Source organism: Sycon ciliatum, chromosome 2, assembly GCF_964019385.1.
Source record: "Sycon ciliatum chromosome 2, ocSycCili1.1, whole genome shotgun sequence".
Taxonomy (NCBI): domain Eukaryota; kingdom Metazoa; phylum Porifera; class Calcarea; order Leucosolenida; family Sycettidae; genus Sycon; species Sycon ciliatum.
Window position 1 is genome coordinate 48,397,461 of NC_088644.1, and position 20,545 is coordinate 48,418,005.

Consider the following 20,545-nt stretch of genomic DNA (forward strand, 5'->3'; position numbering starts at 1 on the left):
AAACGTGGAGTTTTGTCAACGTGTGGTGTGGTTTTCCGTGGCGATCGACCTAAAATCGCGAAATAAATCGCCGTCGATTTGAGCAGAGGTGAGTTGGCTTGGAGCACGTACAGATTCAAATAATATGTGTACATGCGCACCGGGAAGAAGATGAAGATGCTCACCATTTTCAAATAACTCATTCAAAAAACTACATGACTATTGTACTGCAATTGTTGTAGTTACTTGTTTGCAACTACAATGGTATCAAGTAGATAATCAAGCGAGGTACAGAGGGATTGATGGCTGATCAAAGCCCAAGGGACCAGCCCGAGGGCTTTGATCAGTCATCAAGCCCGACTGTACCTCGCTTGAATATGCTTCAGACGATCCCCAACAATTTTTTGGATTTTGAATTCAATCGCTTTATTCTTTGGATGATCTCGAGTGTGGTAGATAGTAGTACAACTGTAACTGTACTACTCGTGACCTGGTTACAACATGCTCAAAACAGCCTTGCCTTTATTTCAACTGTTTGCTGTCAGCATCCAGAGCCATGGCGTTTGCTAGTTGGTCGTAATGGAGAAGAGCGGAACTGCAGGGCATTCACTCGATGTACATAACATCCATCGCCGCAGATTCCTTACTTTTAGCTCTCCACGTTCCTTATTTTTCCAGGGATCAGGACCTTCCCGAGGTGATTCCATTCAGGGTGGAAGCGTAGATCGCTTTTGCCAAACAGTAAAAACTACGCTTCAAACCTGCTTGACATGACTCGGGGTGCATACTTCGGAAACCCGAAGGTGGATGATGTTCAATACTAGCTCCTTGTAATCTTCCTGAAGGTATGTATTCGGATGCTCAATTAAATAGAACAGTGAAAGAGATGCGTAATGGAACAACACTCTACAAGTAGGCGAACAACAATTTTATTGTAATTTGAATCCAGGCACACGTGTAATACGGAAACTGCAATGGTTTACACTGCAAATCTTCTCGATTTGCAAGATTTTTCCCGTAATTCACAAAAATCTGAAAGTTCATTCCTGAAACCCGCATGGCACTGATTGGAGATTGGGTTTAGGCCACAACAATGGCTGTCGATGAAATGCCAAAAATGGTCACTTTGTCGGCTTCCCCCTGCAGAGCGTGCAAGTCGTGTACTCTTTTTATTTGCGGATTCGGTGTACAGGGTACCTAAACTCCCCATTGAGGCCAAAATTAGGCCTTGACGGATTATGCTGGCATAATTTTTCGCATAATTCCTACCAAATTCGAATAATCGCATAATTCGAGGCTAATTGCATCCGAATCGCTAAAATTGGAATAATCCGCCTTTTCGCATCAAATTCCATACAGTTGTACATGTTCTACAAGTACAAGACTTAGTACAAGTAGATGCACCAGGAAGTCGGAGGTTTACGACTCCCTTGATAATAATTATGTCCAGTCCACTACAATCGGTGACGCTCGTAGCTAGGTCGGACGGTGCGTTGACCCCGTTGAACTTTGGCTACTGCAGTACAATTGCCCATTTCGCTAGCAATGGTACATTGCGACGGGAAGTGGGAGTTGTGTGAGGAGCGGAAGCGAGATATAACAGTGTATTGCCTATGACGTCAGTCATTTCCTTCAACCCAGACCGGTCTTCAAAGTGCAAAAAATAAAATCCAGGCCCAACCCAGGATCGTCGCCTGTTATTGAAGCGAAACCCTATGATCATTAATTTATGACAAGAGAAAGGGAAGGGCCGGGTGGGACACTGTTATATCTCGCTTCCGCTCCTCACACAACTCCCACTTCCCGTCGCAATGTACCATTGCTAGCGAAATGGGCAATTGCGTATCGGAGCGTCAGCTTCGATATAACAGTGTATTGTTAAAAGCGCTGAACAAACCCCAGCACTATAAATCCAGACCACCAATGAGGAGCAAAGGTGACCATGCGCCACACCGGAGTGAAGCGGGACAATATTATCAGAGCCATGATATATGAAAGCAAATAGCAAGCCATAGCCCAAACACTAAACCGAGGACATAAAGTGGATAATAGCAAACCCGGTAGGGACGGGAGATGCAAAAGAAACCATGCCAAGTATGGAAATAGGCCAAGTCCAACGAGAAGGAAGGCGAAACTGAAAGGCGCACCGAAAGCACGCCGAAGTATAAATAAAGAACAAGACGTGTCAACAAAGCATGTAGTCAACAGACCTGATCACACAATGCAGAGGTCAGAGACGCACACAACGAAAGAAAAAGCCATGCCAGCATGGGCAGCGCCAGGTGCAAAGCCGCAGGACACACTTAAGCGGTAGCAGAGCGCAGAACCGCAGCACTAAAGCAGTCAGCCGGCGGGGTGACATCACGGCAGTAGAAGCGGCGAAATGTAGTAGCACGCTTCCAATCAGCAGCTGCCAAGATAACAGCAGTAGAGACACCGGCACGGGCAGCAGCAGATGTGGCCGCGCCACGGGAAGAATGAGCCGAGAACTGAGCAGTATCAATGCCAGCGAGACCAAGCACCTCCTTCAACCAACGGGCAACGGTGGGAGAAGAGACAGGCTTATGCGGCTTACGAAACGAGAGCAGCAAAGGACCAGAGCCATCTAGCCGCCACACGGCAGATCGACGGCCATACTCAAGCAGATGCTGAACAGGACACAGGGCAGCAACAGAGAACGGGCACACCTGGACCGTCTGCAGAGGCTCACCAACACGCTGGGTCTTCCGAGTACCAAGGAGCGGGAGCCGGACAGAGCCATCGGAGAGCTGGGAAAAGACACTTGAGAGCAGACAAAGCTCGCCACAACGATATGCACCAGAAAGCGCCAGGAGCATAGCAAGGCGCAGAGTAAGCTGCTTGTCACTGAGAACGGACACATCTGGCCATGACCGCAAGAAATCCAACACCAGCTGAACATCCCATGTGAAGGTGTAGCGAGGCGCAGGCGGGCGGAGATTGTACGCACCACGGAGCAGCCGAACCACAGTAGGGTGAGAGCCAACTGATGTGCCGTCGACGGGAGGGAGCATGGTAGAGAGAGCGGACCGGTAGCCAGAAATAGTGCGGAACGCGCGACCGTCCTGGAACTGGTCGGACAAGAACTCGAGAACACGAGTCAGTGCGGGGCGAAGCGGATCGATCGACCGCTGCGCACACCAGCGACTCCACAGTGCCCAAGCGCTGTCATAGTGACGGGAGGTGTTGGTCCGCCAGGAGGCAACGAGGAGGTCGGACACTGCTGCAGAAAACCCTGACATAGAGTAGGAATGCCGGAGATGGGCCACGCGACCAAGCGGAGGCGGGCATTGGCCATCAATGGGTGAGGATTGCCGAGAGGATCCGTCAACAGGGACCTGTCGTGTGGTAGCAACGTCGGCGCCTCCGACACCATCTGGAGCAGCATTGGGAACCACGAGGCCCCGCGCCACAATGGGGTGACCAGGAGCAACCGAGGGACAGCTTGAGTCTGAACCTGCCGTAGGACCTTGCCGATCAGGCAGAAGGGAGGAAACGCATACCCGTCCATCTCCTGCCACGGCTGAGAGAACGCATCCGTCGCCACCGCCTGTGGGTCCGGATGCCACGAAACAAAGTCCGGTAGCTGCGTGTTGATCCGAGTGGCAAAGAGATCCACGTGGCAACCTCCATATCGGGTCTTCAGCAAGGCAAACGCCTGAGGAAGCAGATGCCACTCTGAGGAACTGTGATTGCGAGACCAGAAATCGGCTATGACATTGAGGGCCCCGGGAATGTACTCGGCACGAATGGTGATTTGGCGGGCCAGGCACCAGTGCCACAGTTCCGCGGCTAGCGAATTCAACCGCTGGCTCCGAGTGCCGCCCATGCGGTTCACGTACGCGACAGCACACTGATTGTCCATCTGAAGCAACACAAGACCCTTCTGGACATGACGGGCAAAGCACTGGACAGCAAATGTCCCGGCCAGGAGCTCCAGAGCATTGATGTGGAGCCGAGATTCCGCGGCAGACCAACGACCACCCGTTGTCTGCGTCCCGCAGACTGCGCCCCAACCTCCGCCGCCCCCTTGGGACGAGGCATCCGAGGCAATCGTCAGCACTGGACACTCGACCTTCACGGGACGACCGTTCCAAGAGTCCAGAAAACGAACCCACCAGCGGAGATCCTCCTTGGACGCAGAGTTCAGAATCAGAGCAGACTCCCATGCCAATGCTGCGTGGCGAGCGGAATTCTTCAAGTCTTGCAAGCCCCGGAGATGGAGAGGTGCTGGCAACACTCCCGGCCACGCTGACTGCATCATGCCCACCACGCTGGCAACCTCGCGGACAGTTGTGCGATCCGCCTGAAGTAGCTGGCGGCAGGTCCGCAGAAGCTTGTCCCGGCGATCCTGTGAGATCTGGATTGTCATGGTCGTCGAACACACCAGGAAACCCAGAAACGTGGTCTCCTGAGAAGGGACCAGGCACGACTTGCTGAAGTTGATTACAAAGCCGAGGCTGCAGAGCAGGTGCACAACCGACGCCGTAGCTTCCCGAGCGGCCAGCAACGAATGCGCCAGGATGAGCAGATCGTCCAAATAGATGATCACTCGGATTCCGAATTGGCGAAGTGTCGCCACCACCGGATGGAGGAGTTTGGTGAATGTCCAGGGGGCTGACGACAGGCCGAATGGGAGTGACCGGAACTCGTACAGAACTCCCTGCCAGCTGAAACGAAGGAAACGACGATCGCTGGCCCTCATCGCCACTGTGAGGTACGCATCCTTCAGATCCAGCCGGGTGAGGAAGTCCCCAGGCTGGAGCAAGTCCCGGAGGGTGCCGATGCCCTCCATCTTGAAATGATGATACGGGACATATCCGTTCAGGGCCCGCAAGTCGACCACCGGGCGCAGCTTCCCACCAGCCTTCGGAACCACGAAGATGGAGCTGACCCAACCGGGTGGAGTGTTGCTGGGGAGGGCGTAAATCGCCTCCTTCTGCACCAAGGAACTGACTTCCTCTGACACAGCCGCAGTCTCCGCCGCTGTCAATGGGCGTGGATGAGGCCATGTAGACTGAACTGGAACACTCAGGAGGTCGAGGTGGACCCCACGAACTGACTGTAGGACCCATGGATCGGACGACAGCAGCGTCCACCGTTCGTAAAAATGGCGAAGCCGACCCCCGTGTGGGATGGCCATCTCCTCTGCCGATATCACGAATGGCATCCGCCAGGAGGGCAATGAAGACCCGGCGCGGAGGATCTCGTCGGGCACCACTTCCCGTAGAGCTGACGGGAGGAAGGTCTCTAGGACCGACTGCCCTTCCGGTGGGAGCTGGACTGGCTGGAGGCTCCGCCTCGGGACATCGGAGAGGAGTGAGAGCTGCCGCCGCGATACGGACTGCGGCCTGCGGGGGTGTTGGTGTACGGGCTGCGGTAGGGCTGATACCGGGAGCTGCCGCCGTACTTGCCAGTCCCGGAACGCCGAAAAAACTGACCACCACCCGTTGCGGCTGAGGTACTAGCTGAGTGGGAGCGAGGCTTAGTGCCGCCACGGGCATCACGGTAGCGACGCAACACATCAGCCAGAGCTTTCTGGGAGTCAGCCTTGCCCTGCATTTGGGCCAAAAACTCTGGCCCAAATAGAGCTGTGCCAGCCTGCAAATAAGGGGCATCCGCCATGCCAGTCAAACCCTTATCCAGGTGCTCCAGAAAAGCATGCCGGCGCTGCGAGGACAGCTTATGGTGTGCGTTGCCCAAAAGGCGCAGTGCAACTGGTATCAGCTCCAGCACAGCTTGCGGGTCAAGACCCGAATCAGCATCGAGGGCCCGCTGCGCCTCCATCCACAGTTCGGTTAGCGGGCCCAGGCAGTCCAAAACGCTACTCTGGACTGAGAACAAGTTGGTGTCCACGCCTTTTTTGTACGAGGACGCCAGCCCAGGGAACTCCAACAGCTCCGAATCCATTTTCGGGGTCACAGCTACCTCGGTGTTTGGCCGGGGAAACCTGTCCAGGATCTCCTTCCGGTCCTTGGTCTTCAGACCAACTCTAAATTCCTTCTCCAGGAATTCTGCAATCTCGGGAGTCACCGAAGCATGCTTCGGCTCGTCCACAACCTCGTTCGATGGGACCTGCCCACTCGAAGAGTCTGTAGGGTCAGCTTCACCAGACATGCTGGCTGAAGTGCCCGGAGTCGGTGCCGAACTGTCCGCTGGACCAGTTCGGCGACTCTGCAATGAAGCCTCAAGGGCGCTGAGCCGATCCTCCAGCGGGCCCAACAAACCCTGCACGGCCGAGGAAACGGCAGAAACGAGCGCAGTACTGTCCTCCATCGCTATAGTAAATACTACGGTAAACGGTAACTACTGTAAAACCTGACAAACAAAACGCTGAAAAGCAAACCTATCTAGGGTTGAGCGGAAATAAAAAAGGCGACGATCCTGGGTTGGGCCTGGATTTTATTTTTTGCACTTTGAAGACCGGTCTGGGTTGAAGGAAATGACTGACGTCATAGGCAATACACTGTTATATCGAAGCTGACGCTCCGATACGCAACGCCCTCTACAAAAAACTACCCTGTTATTTTGCACAGAACCATCATGTACATTAGCAGCATGTGTGAGCATAATGCGGCATAATATGATAACTTTTAGCATAAAAAAAGCATAATTCGGGAATTTTTTCAGCAATGCGAAAAGCATAATTTCACGAAAATATTAGCATAATCCGTCAAGGCCTAGCCAAAATCAAGTATTCGATTTCTAAGTGCAACAGGGTGCTTGAATTTGACGACTTCTGAGTTCTTGGCTGATGGACTATAACTGAAATGTCTTGAGGTATGGCATTCCATCATCGCAGAAAAGTAGAGAAAGATAATTTCCGAAACCGAAAAGCCAGACCAAGCTGCCATCGTATTGAACGAGTAAATGTAGAAATTGGTCACTGACCCGATCACAACGAAGCAACTACAAAAACAAAATCGACATCGTCCAAAATGTTCATGAATCAACACACCGGAATTTGAGAAATTGAACATACTTCAGGCCAGGTTGTACACAAATACGCTTCACGTCTACGATCATGTTGCCGCCAAGTCGTGACACCCCCCTCCGGGGGTCGCGGTCACGATTTGAAACGTGGCCGCGACGTTTTGGTCAAGTTCATGCCGTTGCCATGCAACTTGGCCGCATGGCCGCATGGACGCTGGTTTTGGTCGCAGTGTGAGCGCGCCCTACGACTCCTGGCTCTTGATGACCTTTGATCGGTGTACGAGATGCACGAACTGTTTTCGTAGGGTGAGTATGTTTTCATGTATAGTCCATTTCAAAAAGATTAGCAATCAGGTTTTGGTCTTAAAAAGTATGAAGATAAGGGAAATTTGGACAACAAAGTACATAGAATGGCTTGTTAGGACACGGCAAATTGTTCTGTGAAGGTTTCGGAACAATTGGACCAGCCGTTAAGGAGTTAGAATTTCGGCCAGGTTTCCGGCTTTTTCCCATGGTTTACAATTTGCCCTGGATGTCAGTATCGATTTTTTATCAAAACCCACGATTTATCCTTTCCTTTTTGGCCTTGTGGTTATGAATGCTGTCTGCTGACCATGAAGTTGTGATTCAAATCCCAAACTATTTTCAAGTCAAACTTTTTTCATTGTTTTGGTGGTCACGCTGGTACAAAAAGTACAAGCCAAAGAAGGACTGGGTGGCTGCGCCAAACGATTTGTTGTTGTTGGAGCTCGCGTTTCCTGCCGAACAAAGACACTTGTGAACACACCCACAACACTGAAACGGTGCGAGTGAACACGGAAGTCATTGCGCTGTAGCTACGTGTTGTTGAATACAACGGCACATCGATCGATCGATTTCTCTTTGAGAATTATTTTAGTATTTCAAGATCGCCAATTTATTTGAATGTAGGAGTCAACAGCTTTCACAGGCGTCTGCTTTTCTCAAAATGTCGTCGAAGTCACACGGATAGCTTTGCCAAGTCATGGCCTTGGGAATGAGTCTGTGTCGATGTCGTTTTCGTCACATCGTGAGAGTAAATTGCATCGCAGCTCAAAGAAATTGGGCACGAAACGAATTGGGACCCATCCCGCTCGTCAACATTTACCACACTTTCGACATGTCCTGAGCCTCTCTGTCCATATCGATACGAGGAAGAACTCGTTTGTTGTAAACCAGACGTACCGGTACATGTACCGACGTGAGTAAGTTGTCATTTTTCATGCTTTCGCGCGGATTATTTCTTCGAGTTCACAGTGAGTTTTTCCAGCCAGCTCTCGAGCGCGCATACGGTAAGACGGCAAACTCCCCGGGCGATCGCCAGGATTGCTAATCTTTTTGAAACTGACTGTAGCACTGAATGCGGCAAGTAGGACTCGCCCATCCGCCCCTCCCCACCTGAAGCGTCGAGGAGATAGGTTTTTTTCACGAGTCTCATTATGTTCTGTTGCCCGTGCAGTGGCAGATTTCGCGCGGTAAAAAAAAAAAAAAAAAAAGGAGATAGGGGCGCTCTGGCGGGATTTTACGGTACTAGTACGACATGTATACAGAATCGGTTCTACCGAAAATTTCGGGGCGTTTTATTTTCGCTAAAAATTGTCGGCACCAAAGTTACCGCAAAAAACACATCACGGAAAAATCAGCTTTAACAGTACACAGTAAAGGTGGTGTAGTGGTTATGAACAGTGTTTAGTCATCATGTGACCTGATAAGACTAGTGGTTATGAACAGTGTTTAGTCATAACGTGTCCTGATAAGACTAGTGGGTATGAACAGTGTTTAGTCGTAACGTGTCCTGATAAGACTAGTGGTTATGAACAGTGTTTAGTCATAACGTGTCCTGATAAGACTAGTGGGTATGACCAGTGTTTAGTCGTAACGTGTCCTGATAAGACTAGTGGTTATGAACAGTGTTTAGTCATAACGTGTACTGATAAGACTAGTGGGTATGAACAGTGTTTAGTCGTAACGTGTCCTGATAAGACTAGTGGTTATGAACAGTGTTTAGTCGTAACGTGTCCTGATAAGACTAGTGGTTATGAACAGTGTTTAGTCGTCACGTGTCCTGATAAGACTAGTGGTTATGAACAGTGTTTAGTCGTCACGTGACCTGATAAGACTAGTGGTTATGAACAGTGTTTAGTCGTAACGTGACCTGATAAGACTAGTGGTTATGAACAGTGTTTAGTCATAACGTGTCCTGATAAGACTAGTGGTTATGAACAGTGTTTAGTCATAACGTTTCCTGATAAGACTAGTGGTTATGAACAGTGTTTAGTCATAACGTGTCCTGATAAGACTAGTGGTTATGAACAGTGTTTAGTCGTAACGTGTCCTGATAAGACTAGTGGTTATGAACAGTGTTTAGTCGTAACGTGTCCTGATAAGACTAGTGGTTATGAACAGTGTTTAGTCGTAACGTGTCCTGATCAAGACTAGTGGTTATGAACAGTGTTTAGTCGTCACGTGACCTGATAAGACTAGTGGTTATGAACAGTGTTTAGTCGTAACGTGTCCTGATAAGACTAGTCATACTGTCATACAGGGTTTAACACAAGACCAGTCAGTACAATAAATCCCGGTGTTAGCCTTAAATACGACCAGGTTTACTGAAGTATACGCTAGAGTTTGCTTGTGTATGGTCTTTTGCACGCAGGACATCACAGCGATAGCAAGGAAGTGCCTTGGAATGACACTACACATGCAATTTTTTATTTTATTATTTTTTTTACAATGATCGCAGCTCACAGGCAAAGACAAAAAATTGCATAGTGGTAGCATAGTGATGGTGAGGCTTTTTGCCCTCAGCCGACCTGAGGTCTCGACGTCATGGGGACATAAAACGCACCAATTGTAACTCCCAAAACCTATTTGGGGCTGAACGGTTAATATTGAAACAAAGCCATGTCGAGCCATCAAGATGCCGTCTCCGGGATTGAGGCTGAGGTCACTAAGCATCGTGCAACTAACAAACCTCCAAGGCGCATGCGCGAACACACACGCACATTACACACACACACCACCACACAAACACCTACACACACACGTTCACACACACGTTCACACACACACACACACACACACACACACACACACACACACACATACACACACACACATGTACATGTACAACTCCAGGTAGCCGTGATCTCGTACTCTCCTGTAAACCGCCTAGGTTCAGTTCAAACTTGAACCTAGCATAGTCTGAGAGCAGAAAGAGTATTTGGAATATCTGAGAGTTTAAATTGTATCAGCAATAATCTTTCCAGATACAAAACACCAAAGCTGAGGCAACAGCAACATTGTCACGTGTACGGAAACAAGAAAAGGTCAGAAACAAATACAAAGAATGGCACGGTCAATTGTACACGATAGTCAGCCAGCGCTGCACACTAAGAAATTTGGCTAGAGGGAAAATAGTTTCAAACAACTAATAAAACTGGCTAAGTTCACGGTGCAGGCTGGTGGAGGACAACGATCAGCTATGATGTAATTAATTTGATTACCAGACGACAACGACAATGAACATTATTCAGGAAATTTCCTTGTACTTGTAAAGAGCATGGCGAATAGAATGCATGGAACACATCTATCAGATATTTCAAGAACCAAGAAGCAAACTATAAACGAGAAGTCCGTTTACTAATTTCCTAAAATTCCATACATCTAAAACACACACACACTCACACTCAAACACACGAGTGGTAGACGTCACCCGTTGTGGCTATGCAGACTAGGCTTGCCCGTCACAGCGGCTGTCACACTTCTTCAGTCTTCATGACAATTGTTCATGGAGACGAAACACAAGAGACGAGAACACAACAGCATCGAGTTAATTTCAGCAAGCGAAAGAACAACAGGAACTACCACATTATGGTGAAAAAAGGACAACAAAATGTTACGAGTTATGACTAACTGTTCCAAGTGAATACCACATTTTTATACTTTGAAAAATCAATCTTGATCACAGGATGAAAAAAGCAGTGTTGACGACTATGATGACAGCGATGACGACAATGCCAAGAACAAAATCGTTTGAGATGTGTTCTCTGTTGAAATTTAATTATAATCACTCAACAGTTTATCCCTTACCAACGTCTAATGACAACACTATCTTCTCAATTTTCTTCTTTGCCTGGACACATAACAAAACACATAGTCAGTTCAGTGAGTGCACAGGGTTGACAGCCTACACTATCGACTACACTGCTGACTACACTGCCCACTGGTATCTGATAGCCAACAACTGAATGAGGGGAATCAACAGAATGGTTTGCCATATCCACACACATCGCTGACAAAGACACCGACACAGATCTGAACGTTAACATACGTGTACGCACACACTAGCAATAGAGAGAACAAGATACACACAACAAGAAATTGGAAAACGAAAAAAATGAGAGTTTTTCGTTGGAGGAAACTGTAGCCATCACCAACACTCACATACCCCCATACCCTAAACACTCTCACAGCCTCCCCCCCCCCCCCCCCCTCACCTCACACCCCCACCCCCACACACACCTACACCCTCACAGACTCCAACCCCTTACGCCATCACAGCTCCCCCCCCCCCCACACACACACCTACAACCATCACACCGTCCAAGGCCAGCCCCCCCCCCCCCCCCCCCCGCCGTCCTACACATCCTCAACCACCCCCCCCCCCCTGCCCCTACACAACCTCAGAGCCCCCCCCCCCCCCCGGCCTGGCACCCTACACATCCTCAAAACCCTCCCGGCCCGTACACATCCCCCTGCCCCACACATCCTCACAGCCCCCCCCCCCTCCCCCCTCCCCTGCCCCTACACATCCTCACAGCTCCCCCCTCCCCTACACATCCTCACAGCTCCCCTCCCTCCCCCCCCCCCCCCACATCCTCACAGCCCCCCCCCTCCCCTGCTACACATCCTCACAGCCCCCCCCCCTGCCCCTACACATCCTCACACCCCCCCCCCCGACATCCTCACAGCCCTTCCCCCCCCCCCCCACATCCTCACAGCCCCCCCCCCCTGCCGCTACATATCCTCACAGCCCCCCCCCCCCTCCTGCCCCTACACATCCTGGCAGTAACCAGTTCTCCCCACAGCCATTGCATGCCTGCAAGAGCTGGATACCCCTACCGCACGGCAGGGACAATCCCCAGACCAGTCACGTATTTGCCAGCCCTGTGAGCTGCCATGGTATTTTTCATCACAGGTACAATGGGTGCCCTTCTGTGGCATGGACACTTGGGCACACTTTGGGTATACATCACAGGTTGACAAGGACCTTGCAGGGATTTCTTCCACTTTGCAAGTCCGCCCCTACACCCTCAGAGCCTCCCCCCCCCCCCCCCACAGGGTGGTGGCGTTCCTGCGGATGCGGAAAACTCAGCCTCCAGCCGAGGATCACGTGAACCGTGGATTTGTTTACGTAAACATGTTGAAGCGTGGCAAGCGCAAGCTGAGTAATGAATATCCTTGCAAAGTGAGTGCTTGCCATGTTACGACTTCAGACATCACAAAACATTCTGTCGTGGGTACAAGTCACATCTATCCTGCAGTACAAATTCAGGCAGCGACGTGCATGTGTGTGTCAAAACCGACAACACACGTCAGTACACGTTAGCACGCAAAACACTGACAAGTACAGAAAATCAAAATCCCGAGTACGCAAAACAGACCCAGCTGGTTGGCATTTCTGGGTTCATGCCAGTCAGTGATTCAGCCATACTCCACCATTACACACTCCACACACTACATACATATTTACTCACTCATGAACTACAAAATAAACACATACCTTGTCAGCTTCATGCTGTGTGAGAAGCTGCACACATTCATCACGACCATATAGCTTTGCTGTGCCCAATGCTGTGAAACCATACTGAGTAGCACAACAACACATCACAAGCACAACAACAACAACAGATATACTCATTCAAAAAACGAAGAAATTTACAATCTCACGAAAATGACCTATGCAGCACAACAAGCACATTATCGACGATGAGAACTAGCCAATGACCTCTTGAAATAACTCACATGACAAACAACATCTTCCTCATTGACATCCCTGTCCTAGAACTGTATTCAAGCACTTCAATTCATTTCACTCTTCGAAAAATTTCAAAAAATGGTAAAGGAAACTATGAGGAGGAGGGAAAGACATCATCATGACAGCTCTTCGTCAGGAGCAACTGCATGTCTTCCCTGTACTCGTTACAATAACAACAACTCATCACTCCTTACTCGTTCCAACAAACACAATCAAACACTCACTCCATTCAGAGAGAGAGAGAGAGAGAGAAAAAGAGAGAGAGAGAGAGAGAGAAAGAGAGAGAGAGGCAGGACAGGTGAGAAGGACGAGTAGAAACTGTTCACTTCACAACAACACACAATCAAATACTTACCTTGTCAAGCAGTGCAGTATTCAAGGTGACACCGTCACTGTCATGTGACAGTATCACCTTGACAACATTGATCTTGTTCCAGAGGACTGCCAAGTGAAGTGGAGTATATCGCTGTAGTGTAGAGAAAGAGAGAATGTGATGAGTATTGCTATACAACCATTACACTAACTACTACAACCACACACCGACACAGACCTGGACAACTAGAACAAACACAACAATGCACGTGCACACATGAACACACATGCAGGACCACAGGCACATGCACAAACATGAAGAATTACAAGTCATTGTGTGCACATGTGAGTACACACCCATGGACACACACACACACACACACACACACACACACATACACATACACACACACACACACACACACACACATGCACACAAGAACACACGTGAGCCTACAAGATAACACAGGTTGTACAATGAAAATGTCGTTTCTGAGGAACAGATGTGAGTGCAAACATGAATACACGTGGACAAAAGGACATACGAGTACGAACGATGAACAGATTGTCTTATAGACATACACACAGACATGTAAGAAATTACAAACTGAGAATTCAGTTGAGACAACCAGACTCTAGAGTAACACTATTTCTTACAGGGATGGTCTGTGCGTTGAGGCAAGCGCCGCGTTCGATGAGCAGTTTTGCTAAACGTGCTTTGCCTGTCGCTGCACAATGGTGTAAGAGTGTGCTGTTGTCCTGAACAGACACACACACACACACACACACACACACACACAAACACACGCACACACACACACATGCGCGCGCTTGCACACACACACACGTACATACACACACAAACACACAGATGAACATGCAGTACATATACACAGGCCAAACACACCAACAAGGAAACAAACGTACACACAGAGACACCAGCAAAGACGTACACATGGCAGTGAACCAGCACAGTATACTGAACACAGACAATGTCTCTTGTCACAATCCAAAACACAACCACTTACTTTGGTCTTATCTTCTTCATTCACATCAACTGACTTGAAGTGAAGAATATAGTCGACAAGACCTTGCATCATTTCATCACCCAAATGTTCACCACAAAAGCAGAGAACAAGTATCATCGTGACCTATGTGATATACAAAACAGAAGAAACAATTTGACAATTACAACAATGACAGCAACAATACTCTCAGTACAATGCCATTAGGAGTTAGGAAACCTATTGATTGACCTCAGAGGTCAAAACCAGTCAAATTGTCATAACTTTATTCCAACTTGAGAGAAGCTTGCAGCAATTGCACATCTTGTAATGTTATGTCACAGAAACAATTTCCACTGATCATCAGTCACTTGACAATGGTACAGACAAGAAGAAGACGGCGTGTCACCACTTGAACATGCATATACACATACGGGTACGTGATCACACACACACACGGACACGCGCACGTGCACACACACACAGGTGCCTGCACCTACACAGACAGACAGATAGACACACACACATACACACACACACACACACACACACACCTACACACACACACACGCACATAAACACACATTACATCAACACTCTACTTACTCCTAGTGTGTAGGAGCATTTGCCTTCATGACCAGGTGGTGACCATCTAACTTTCTCTGCTCCAGTACTATGGAGGAGATGAAGGACGTTGAACACCAACGCCCATATCTCATACATCGCTCGTCCTTTCTCAGAAACTGCATCAGCAAATTTCTTCACAGTTTCTTCAAGATCTGTACCGTACAAACAGACACAACATACGAATGATATTTTCACCTCTTCATTTTTGTTGGCACATGCACAGACACACGGTATGACGTCATAGTGATCACCCTTATTTGGACAGTGGCAAGTAATGACATTTGTCGCCACAGAGTACAGCGTGGTACAGGTATCCTAGCAACCATCATTCACAAACAAACGTCACAATAACCGTACATACAGCTATATATGGTTGTCAGTGACTGTAGCTGAAAGAGGTGAAGACGATCAATGAACGACATCACGGGGCGTCTTCACAACACACTGCAACACATGCAATTTACGTTCTTGAACAAAATTACAGAAACGACCGACAAATGTTACACCTCATTGCTACCACTGCCTACGACAACTCTCGACGAAAGAAAACTACTCCACGCCTCAACAAACAATCAATTTAGGTCACTGAATGGCCGTCACTTTGTGACACGAGACGAGGACAGATACGAAGGTTCACGACAAACGGCATTCAAAAACAAAGGAAATGAACGACGGCAAAGCGTAGCTATTGGGAAGAAACCTGTTTTTACTCACAGTCTAGGATGGTCCCCTTCCGTCTCGCTTCCATTGATCCAAAGAAACACTACGAACTACTCCCACTCGACTAACTGAATTGCTGGAAATATTTCAATTGAAACTTTACACGACGAGGAAGGGCACTGCTGAAGTAAAACATCAACATGCAAATACTCTAGTCCAGTACCTATGGCTGAGTTTCAAAACCTCCTCCTGATGTTCCTTGGACATGAACAAGACTACTAATGAACTTCAAGGAACGGACGAAAGTCTTGACGAGCAACCAGAAAGTATTCAGCAGCGCGACGGGAAAATGTGAGGGATCAACTGACTGAACCTTTGAACTCTGACCTCTAGTTTGCTAGCGCTCTGTTGATGTATGGAACATTACAGACAGCAGTAGACTGTTCATAGTCTGATACAAAATGTATTACTGTGGATGACTGTAATCGGTACTAACTCTTTCTAGTGCAGTGTTCGCTAGGTACACAGCCTAGCCTACGTAGATCTACGTACACGCGTGTAATTGTTACGTCATAGATAAACGTCGATTTTGATACAACAATATACACCAAGGACTCTACTTGTAGTCTAGCGACGTCTCAGACATCAGAGTCATTGCTGCGTAGCATCTGTGTCTGCGCATAGCACTGGTGAGTAGATATACTGGGGACTAGACCAGAGACACCACACAACACTCTACAGACCCGAAACAAAGTGCAAATTTGGAATCAACTAAGTGATCAGTACAGGGGCCTATGCAATGCACGGCCGGCCGGTCGAGATGACGACATGATCTGCTGACCCCAAAAACGGTCATACTGTGATCAACCAAGGCATGTGCAAGGGCACAGAAATCTCCACTGCCCAAACCAGTGGAATACAAATGCGACTATGTACCTGGTCTACATGTGGCATACAGTAGGGAAACTCACATTCATTCATTCTCTCCTACGTGATCCACAATAGCTGACCTACTTTCTTGGTTTCATGCTACTAGTAGTGCGACCACCACCCACTGCGTTACATCATGCTACACTGTAGTATGTTCTGGTGGGCCTAAACTGAATCCTATGCCAGAGCACTTCTATCGACAAAACAGTCTGACAATCTGACAATTCACTCCGTATTATTGGATACTACAGCGTTGCTCAATGAAATCCATTCGCCTCACTCGAGTACGCGCCGGACTTTTCGCAGCCCTAGACCTGCTAACACTGGGCTGGGAAATAATGCAAGGTGCAAACTTGAGTGACGTGACTGGATTTCATTGAGGAGTACTGTACGTGGAGGTCAGCTATTGTGGATCACGTAGGAGAGTATGAATGAATGTGAGTTTGCCTACTGTACTAGATACTTTTGACGTGCCATTCTCTTGAATTCTCTATAAGCAAGTTATAGATATCTACCGTGCACATCAGTCTCACATGCCTACTAGTGTGTGTTCAGACAATATCCAGTAGACTGTGGGAGAGAGAAAGAACCACACGTCCATTCAGATAAGAAGTGATCTTTTCAACGCGGACAATAACAAAACACCACGCACACAGTGATACACACACACGCACACACATACACAGAGACTCACGCACGCACCCACGCGCGCGCGCGCGCGCGTACGTACCTCGTTGCGATTTTGCTGCAGGCTGAGTTTGAGAGACAGCGACGGCGGCACGTTGGGTTGGTTCCGGGACGGTACCAGAGGGAAGTCTGGTCACTTCGCGTCCGTCAGAGGACACAACAACATCTTCTGAATGATACTTGGCGTGAAATTTGAGTGAAGGCATCTTCGCAGTAAAAGGTTTTGTATTCTTACGAAAAGCAAAGAATCAGTAGTCAGTATGAATCGCACTGCAGAAAATCTCACAGAGAAAGAGGAGGAACGATAGCATCTAATGTATGTGATTGCACAAGCGCAGCGTCTCCGCGACACTTTATTCCACGCATGCGTCTAGTAGTCGCGCTGCCGTGGCATAAGCTTTCAGCTTAGACACTGCAACTGGTTGGTTGCTAGGATTTACGTTGCTGATTGGTTGAATTTGAATAGGTTCGTTCATTGGATTGTACTGACAACACGGTGTTGTGACAGGCTTGTGCAGACAATGGATGGCTTGTAAGACTAGCCTGAGCAGACTCTCTGAGTAGAGCAGCGACCTGACTAATCACAAGTTCTGAACAGGTTGACATATTATGTACAGACGGTGCGAAGCCCATCCAGTCATCCAGCCGCCGAACCGAGGCTAGGGGCACGTGATTCAAGGATCTGCCTTCCCGCGCTGTGTCTGTGGTGACACCAAGAATCTACATGCATAATCCTTGGAGAGTGCACCACATAATGTCAAGTACTTGAGACGGGTTGCACTATACTTTACTATAGTCTAGAGCCCTGGCCAATACTCGTAGATTCTACATAACAATACTTTTCTTTTGGGTCAGGCGATAACGAAATCTCGCATCACGTGGTGTAGTGCTCGTGAGTGATGTCGGACTTGTACGGATGTGTCCAAGGTGATTCTAGTGAGCCGTGGTGCAATAATATTAGTCCTCCTTGATCTTCATGGCTCATTCGAGACCATGACAAAATACACCCAATATACAGTTTTCATTCATTTCAACTAACATGACTTCTAATGCATTCTGAACATGTCACAGCTGATGCTTACGCACACACCAATCCTTTGTACATCCGCTTTGGACAGATCCCAGCTCTGGAACGAGCTCATACGAGGTGAATTGCTATTTCTGGACATTGTACATTTCTGGACATTTGGAGTAAAATAATTTTTCGTCGCGTGTAGAGTCAAGTCAGTCAGGTTGATGAAGTTTTTTCTTGCCGTAGTTGACAGCTGGGTTGTTGTAGTTTCTCCTCGTGTCGATGCCTTGTTGATAGCCTTTGCTTGTGAGGCATTTCAACGAGTTTTGTGGTACTATGTCGCATGAGAATTTTGAATTTTGAGTAAAATAAAAAGTAATGGACGAATCGTTGGCTTCCCCATGTGCACTCCACTTCAGACGCTGTATAGTCTTGGACCTGTTGGCTGGAAGTGTGAAGAGGCCAACTTGCAGTCCAGCAATAGAAAAATAACAAAAATGGTGCAGTATAGGATGCCTTTTGACGCTATTTTACTTTCATGTCCAGAATTCCATACACTGAAATTTAGGCCAAAAAATTGGCCTGTCGAAAACGTCCTGCTATAAAGTCTCTGGGATCACAGCATGAGCAATTGTCACATATTTGGAAAGATGAAGGATTAGGCCATACAATAGATACAAAAAGATATGAAATATGTAAAACACACAGCCTGTGGGGCTCTATTTTATTTTCATGTCCAGAAATTGCTATTCACCTCGTACATGTTCATTGCAAACTCCGCTCCCTCATGACCCGTAATCCTAACAATGCCGTACCCTTACTCTCGGACGATCAAGAACAATGTGCACCCAAGAACGAGCAGACTAGAATGTTACCAGGCATATGATACCCGTCTGTACAAGGTGGCTCGGCCATATACAAATTTCCACATGAGAATAAAAACGTCTTAGGCTACAACTCTCTACCCTCACTTTCTCATCACGAGACAGTACTGTGAGAGATTGAAGTGCAAGAGATCTCATTCACAAGCGATCGTCTCGTCCAAACAGGTTTAGACACCATTCGGCTCATTCGGCTCACCCACTATCTCGAGTATGGTGTCCCTGTGACACACAGTTTTTCAGGTGTCTGTTTAAATATTGTAAATTGAGAACCCCCGACACAAGCGTTTATCACAAAAGGTCATTTTTCTTTCTTACTGACCGGTTTCATCTTGTTAAAGAATCATCAGAGTGAAAGGAGAAAAGAAAATACATGCTATTAGTAGGGCCAACTCGCTTGGCCAAAACTAACTATGATACAAGTGGACCCATCAAAGCCGCTGGGAGCCCAAAGAGGCGCAGGGGTAGGGGTAATTGGATTGTGATCATGAAAGCATGAAAATGTGAAAGGTGCCGTGTTGGGACTATAGTATACAAATTTTGTTATAATACAGTACACGGGAAGTTTTGGCAGTGTCCAAATTTGGACACTGCCAAAATGCAGGCATGTAAGCCTGCAAAAGTTTTGTGATTAAATAAAGTATGGAGGAAGAATGTGGAGAAATGCTAGATCTATAGTCTCTAAAAGCTTAAAAAACGAGAACGTTTCAATATGAGAGTTGTTTTGTTCTACGAAAGAAGATCTCTACGTTAGAAGTTGAGAAAGATTCTTCTAATATCGTTTTTAGGCGATTATTTGCAAAGTGAAGATGATAGTCAGTTACGAAAGTAATCTTAGGTCTATCTCTATCAGCATGTTTCTTACTATTCTGTTTAGGTATAACAGAAGGTGACGGCTCGATACTTGCGAAGATGCGAGCCAAGAAACGGGGTGGATAGCCTCTGAGACGACGTCTGTGCCAAAAACGCTCACGAATAACAAGCACATCACATAGTAATGAATTTGTCCTATTATAACGAACAAGTTCAGCTATAATAAAAGAGCGGAAATTTGACTTTGGGTGATCAGACTTGAAAGGAATATAGAGATATGCATTTCTGGGTTTTTGGTGGGTCCGATACAACATGCGGCAATTATTCTCTGAAAGTACTTTGAAAATTTCAAGGTCTAGGAAAATGCACTCGTCACTAACGTCTGACCAAGTGAGATGTATGTCAGGAAGTGTAGAGTAGAGAGATTGCTTAAGTGTGTCAATGCAAATGCACTCATCGATAATCATAAACAAATCATCAATGAATCTATCAAACAGGTAGATAGACTTTTGGAAAAGTGCTATAGACTTCTTTTCGTGTATGTAAAGAAAGACATTTGCGACGTTTACTGCCATAGGTGTCCCCATTGCCATGCAGTGTTGTTGGTGGTATAAAACATTTTCAAAATTGA

The 20,545-nt window shown here is 47.6% G+C and overlaps 2 protein-coding genes across 3 annotated transcripts; both read right to left on the reverse strand.

Moving 5' to 3' along the window:
• Nucleotides 1–2,282: 2,282 nt before the first annotated feature.
• LOC135810670 (uncharacterized) lies at nt 2,283–5,140 on the reverse strand. The gene is made up of 2 exons (XM_065324161.1): nt 3,472–5,140; nt 2,283–3,373 (listed from the first exon to the last, which is right to left on the reverse strand). Exons 1-2 carry the CDS (start codon nt 5,138–5,140, stop codon nt 2,283–2,285), a joined length of 2,760 nt encoding a protein of 919 aa, XP_065180233.1.
• Nucleotides 5,141–10,096: 4,956 nt separating this feature from the next.
• LOC135810291 (ankyrin-1-like) lies at nt 10,097–17,510 on the reverse strand. 2 transcript variants are annotated; one of them, XM_065323776.1, is made up of 8 exons: nt 17,252–17,510; nt 14,911–15,083; nt 14,329–14,451; nt 13,958–14,059; nt 13,344–13,454; nt 12,734–12,817; nt 11,041–11,083; nt 10,097–10,721 (listed from the first exon to the last, which is right to left on the reverse strand). In XM_065323776.1, the coding sequence occupies exons 1-8, from the start codon at nt 17,412–17,414 to the stop codon at nt 10,717–10,719; spliced, it is 804 nt and encodes a 267-aa protein (XP_065179848.1). In that variant the 5' UTR covers nt 17,415–17,510; the 3' UTR covers nt 10,097–10,716. The 2 variants fall into 2 exon arrangements, with proteins under 2 accessions (XP_065179848.1, XP_065179849.1); XM_065323777.1 differs by lacking the exon at nt 17,252–17,510 and adding an exon at nt 15,646–15,914.
• Between the last annotated feature and the right edge of the window lie 3,035 nt (nt 17,511–20,545).

What these genes read in the sequence shown, in the direction of transcription:
- LOC135810291 (XM_065323776.1), bottom strand. Translation starts at nt 17,414, where the DNA reads ATGCCTTCACTCAAATTTCACGCCAAGTATCATTCAGAAGATGTTGTT. An exon ending in ATGAAGAAGATAAGACCAAA is followed by an intron (nt 14,060 to 14,328) that starts GTAAGTGGTTGT and finishes GTGTCTGTTCAG; the next exon opens with GACAACAGCACACTCTTACA. An exon ending in TCAACGCACAGACCATCCCT is followed by an intron (nt 13,455 to 13,957) that starts GTAAGAAATAGT and finishes TCTACACTACAG; the next exon opens with CGATATACTCCACTTCACTT.
- LOC135810670 (XM_065324161.1), bottom strand. Translation starts at nt 5,140, where the DNA reads ATGGCCATCCCACACGGGGGTCGGCTTCGCCATTTTTACGAACGGTGG. An exon ending in TCCTCCCTTCTGCCTGATCG is followed by an intron (nt 3,374 to 3,471) that starts GCAAGGTCCTAC and finishes ATGCTGCTCCAG; the next exon opens with ATGGTGTCGGAGGCGCCGAC.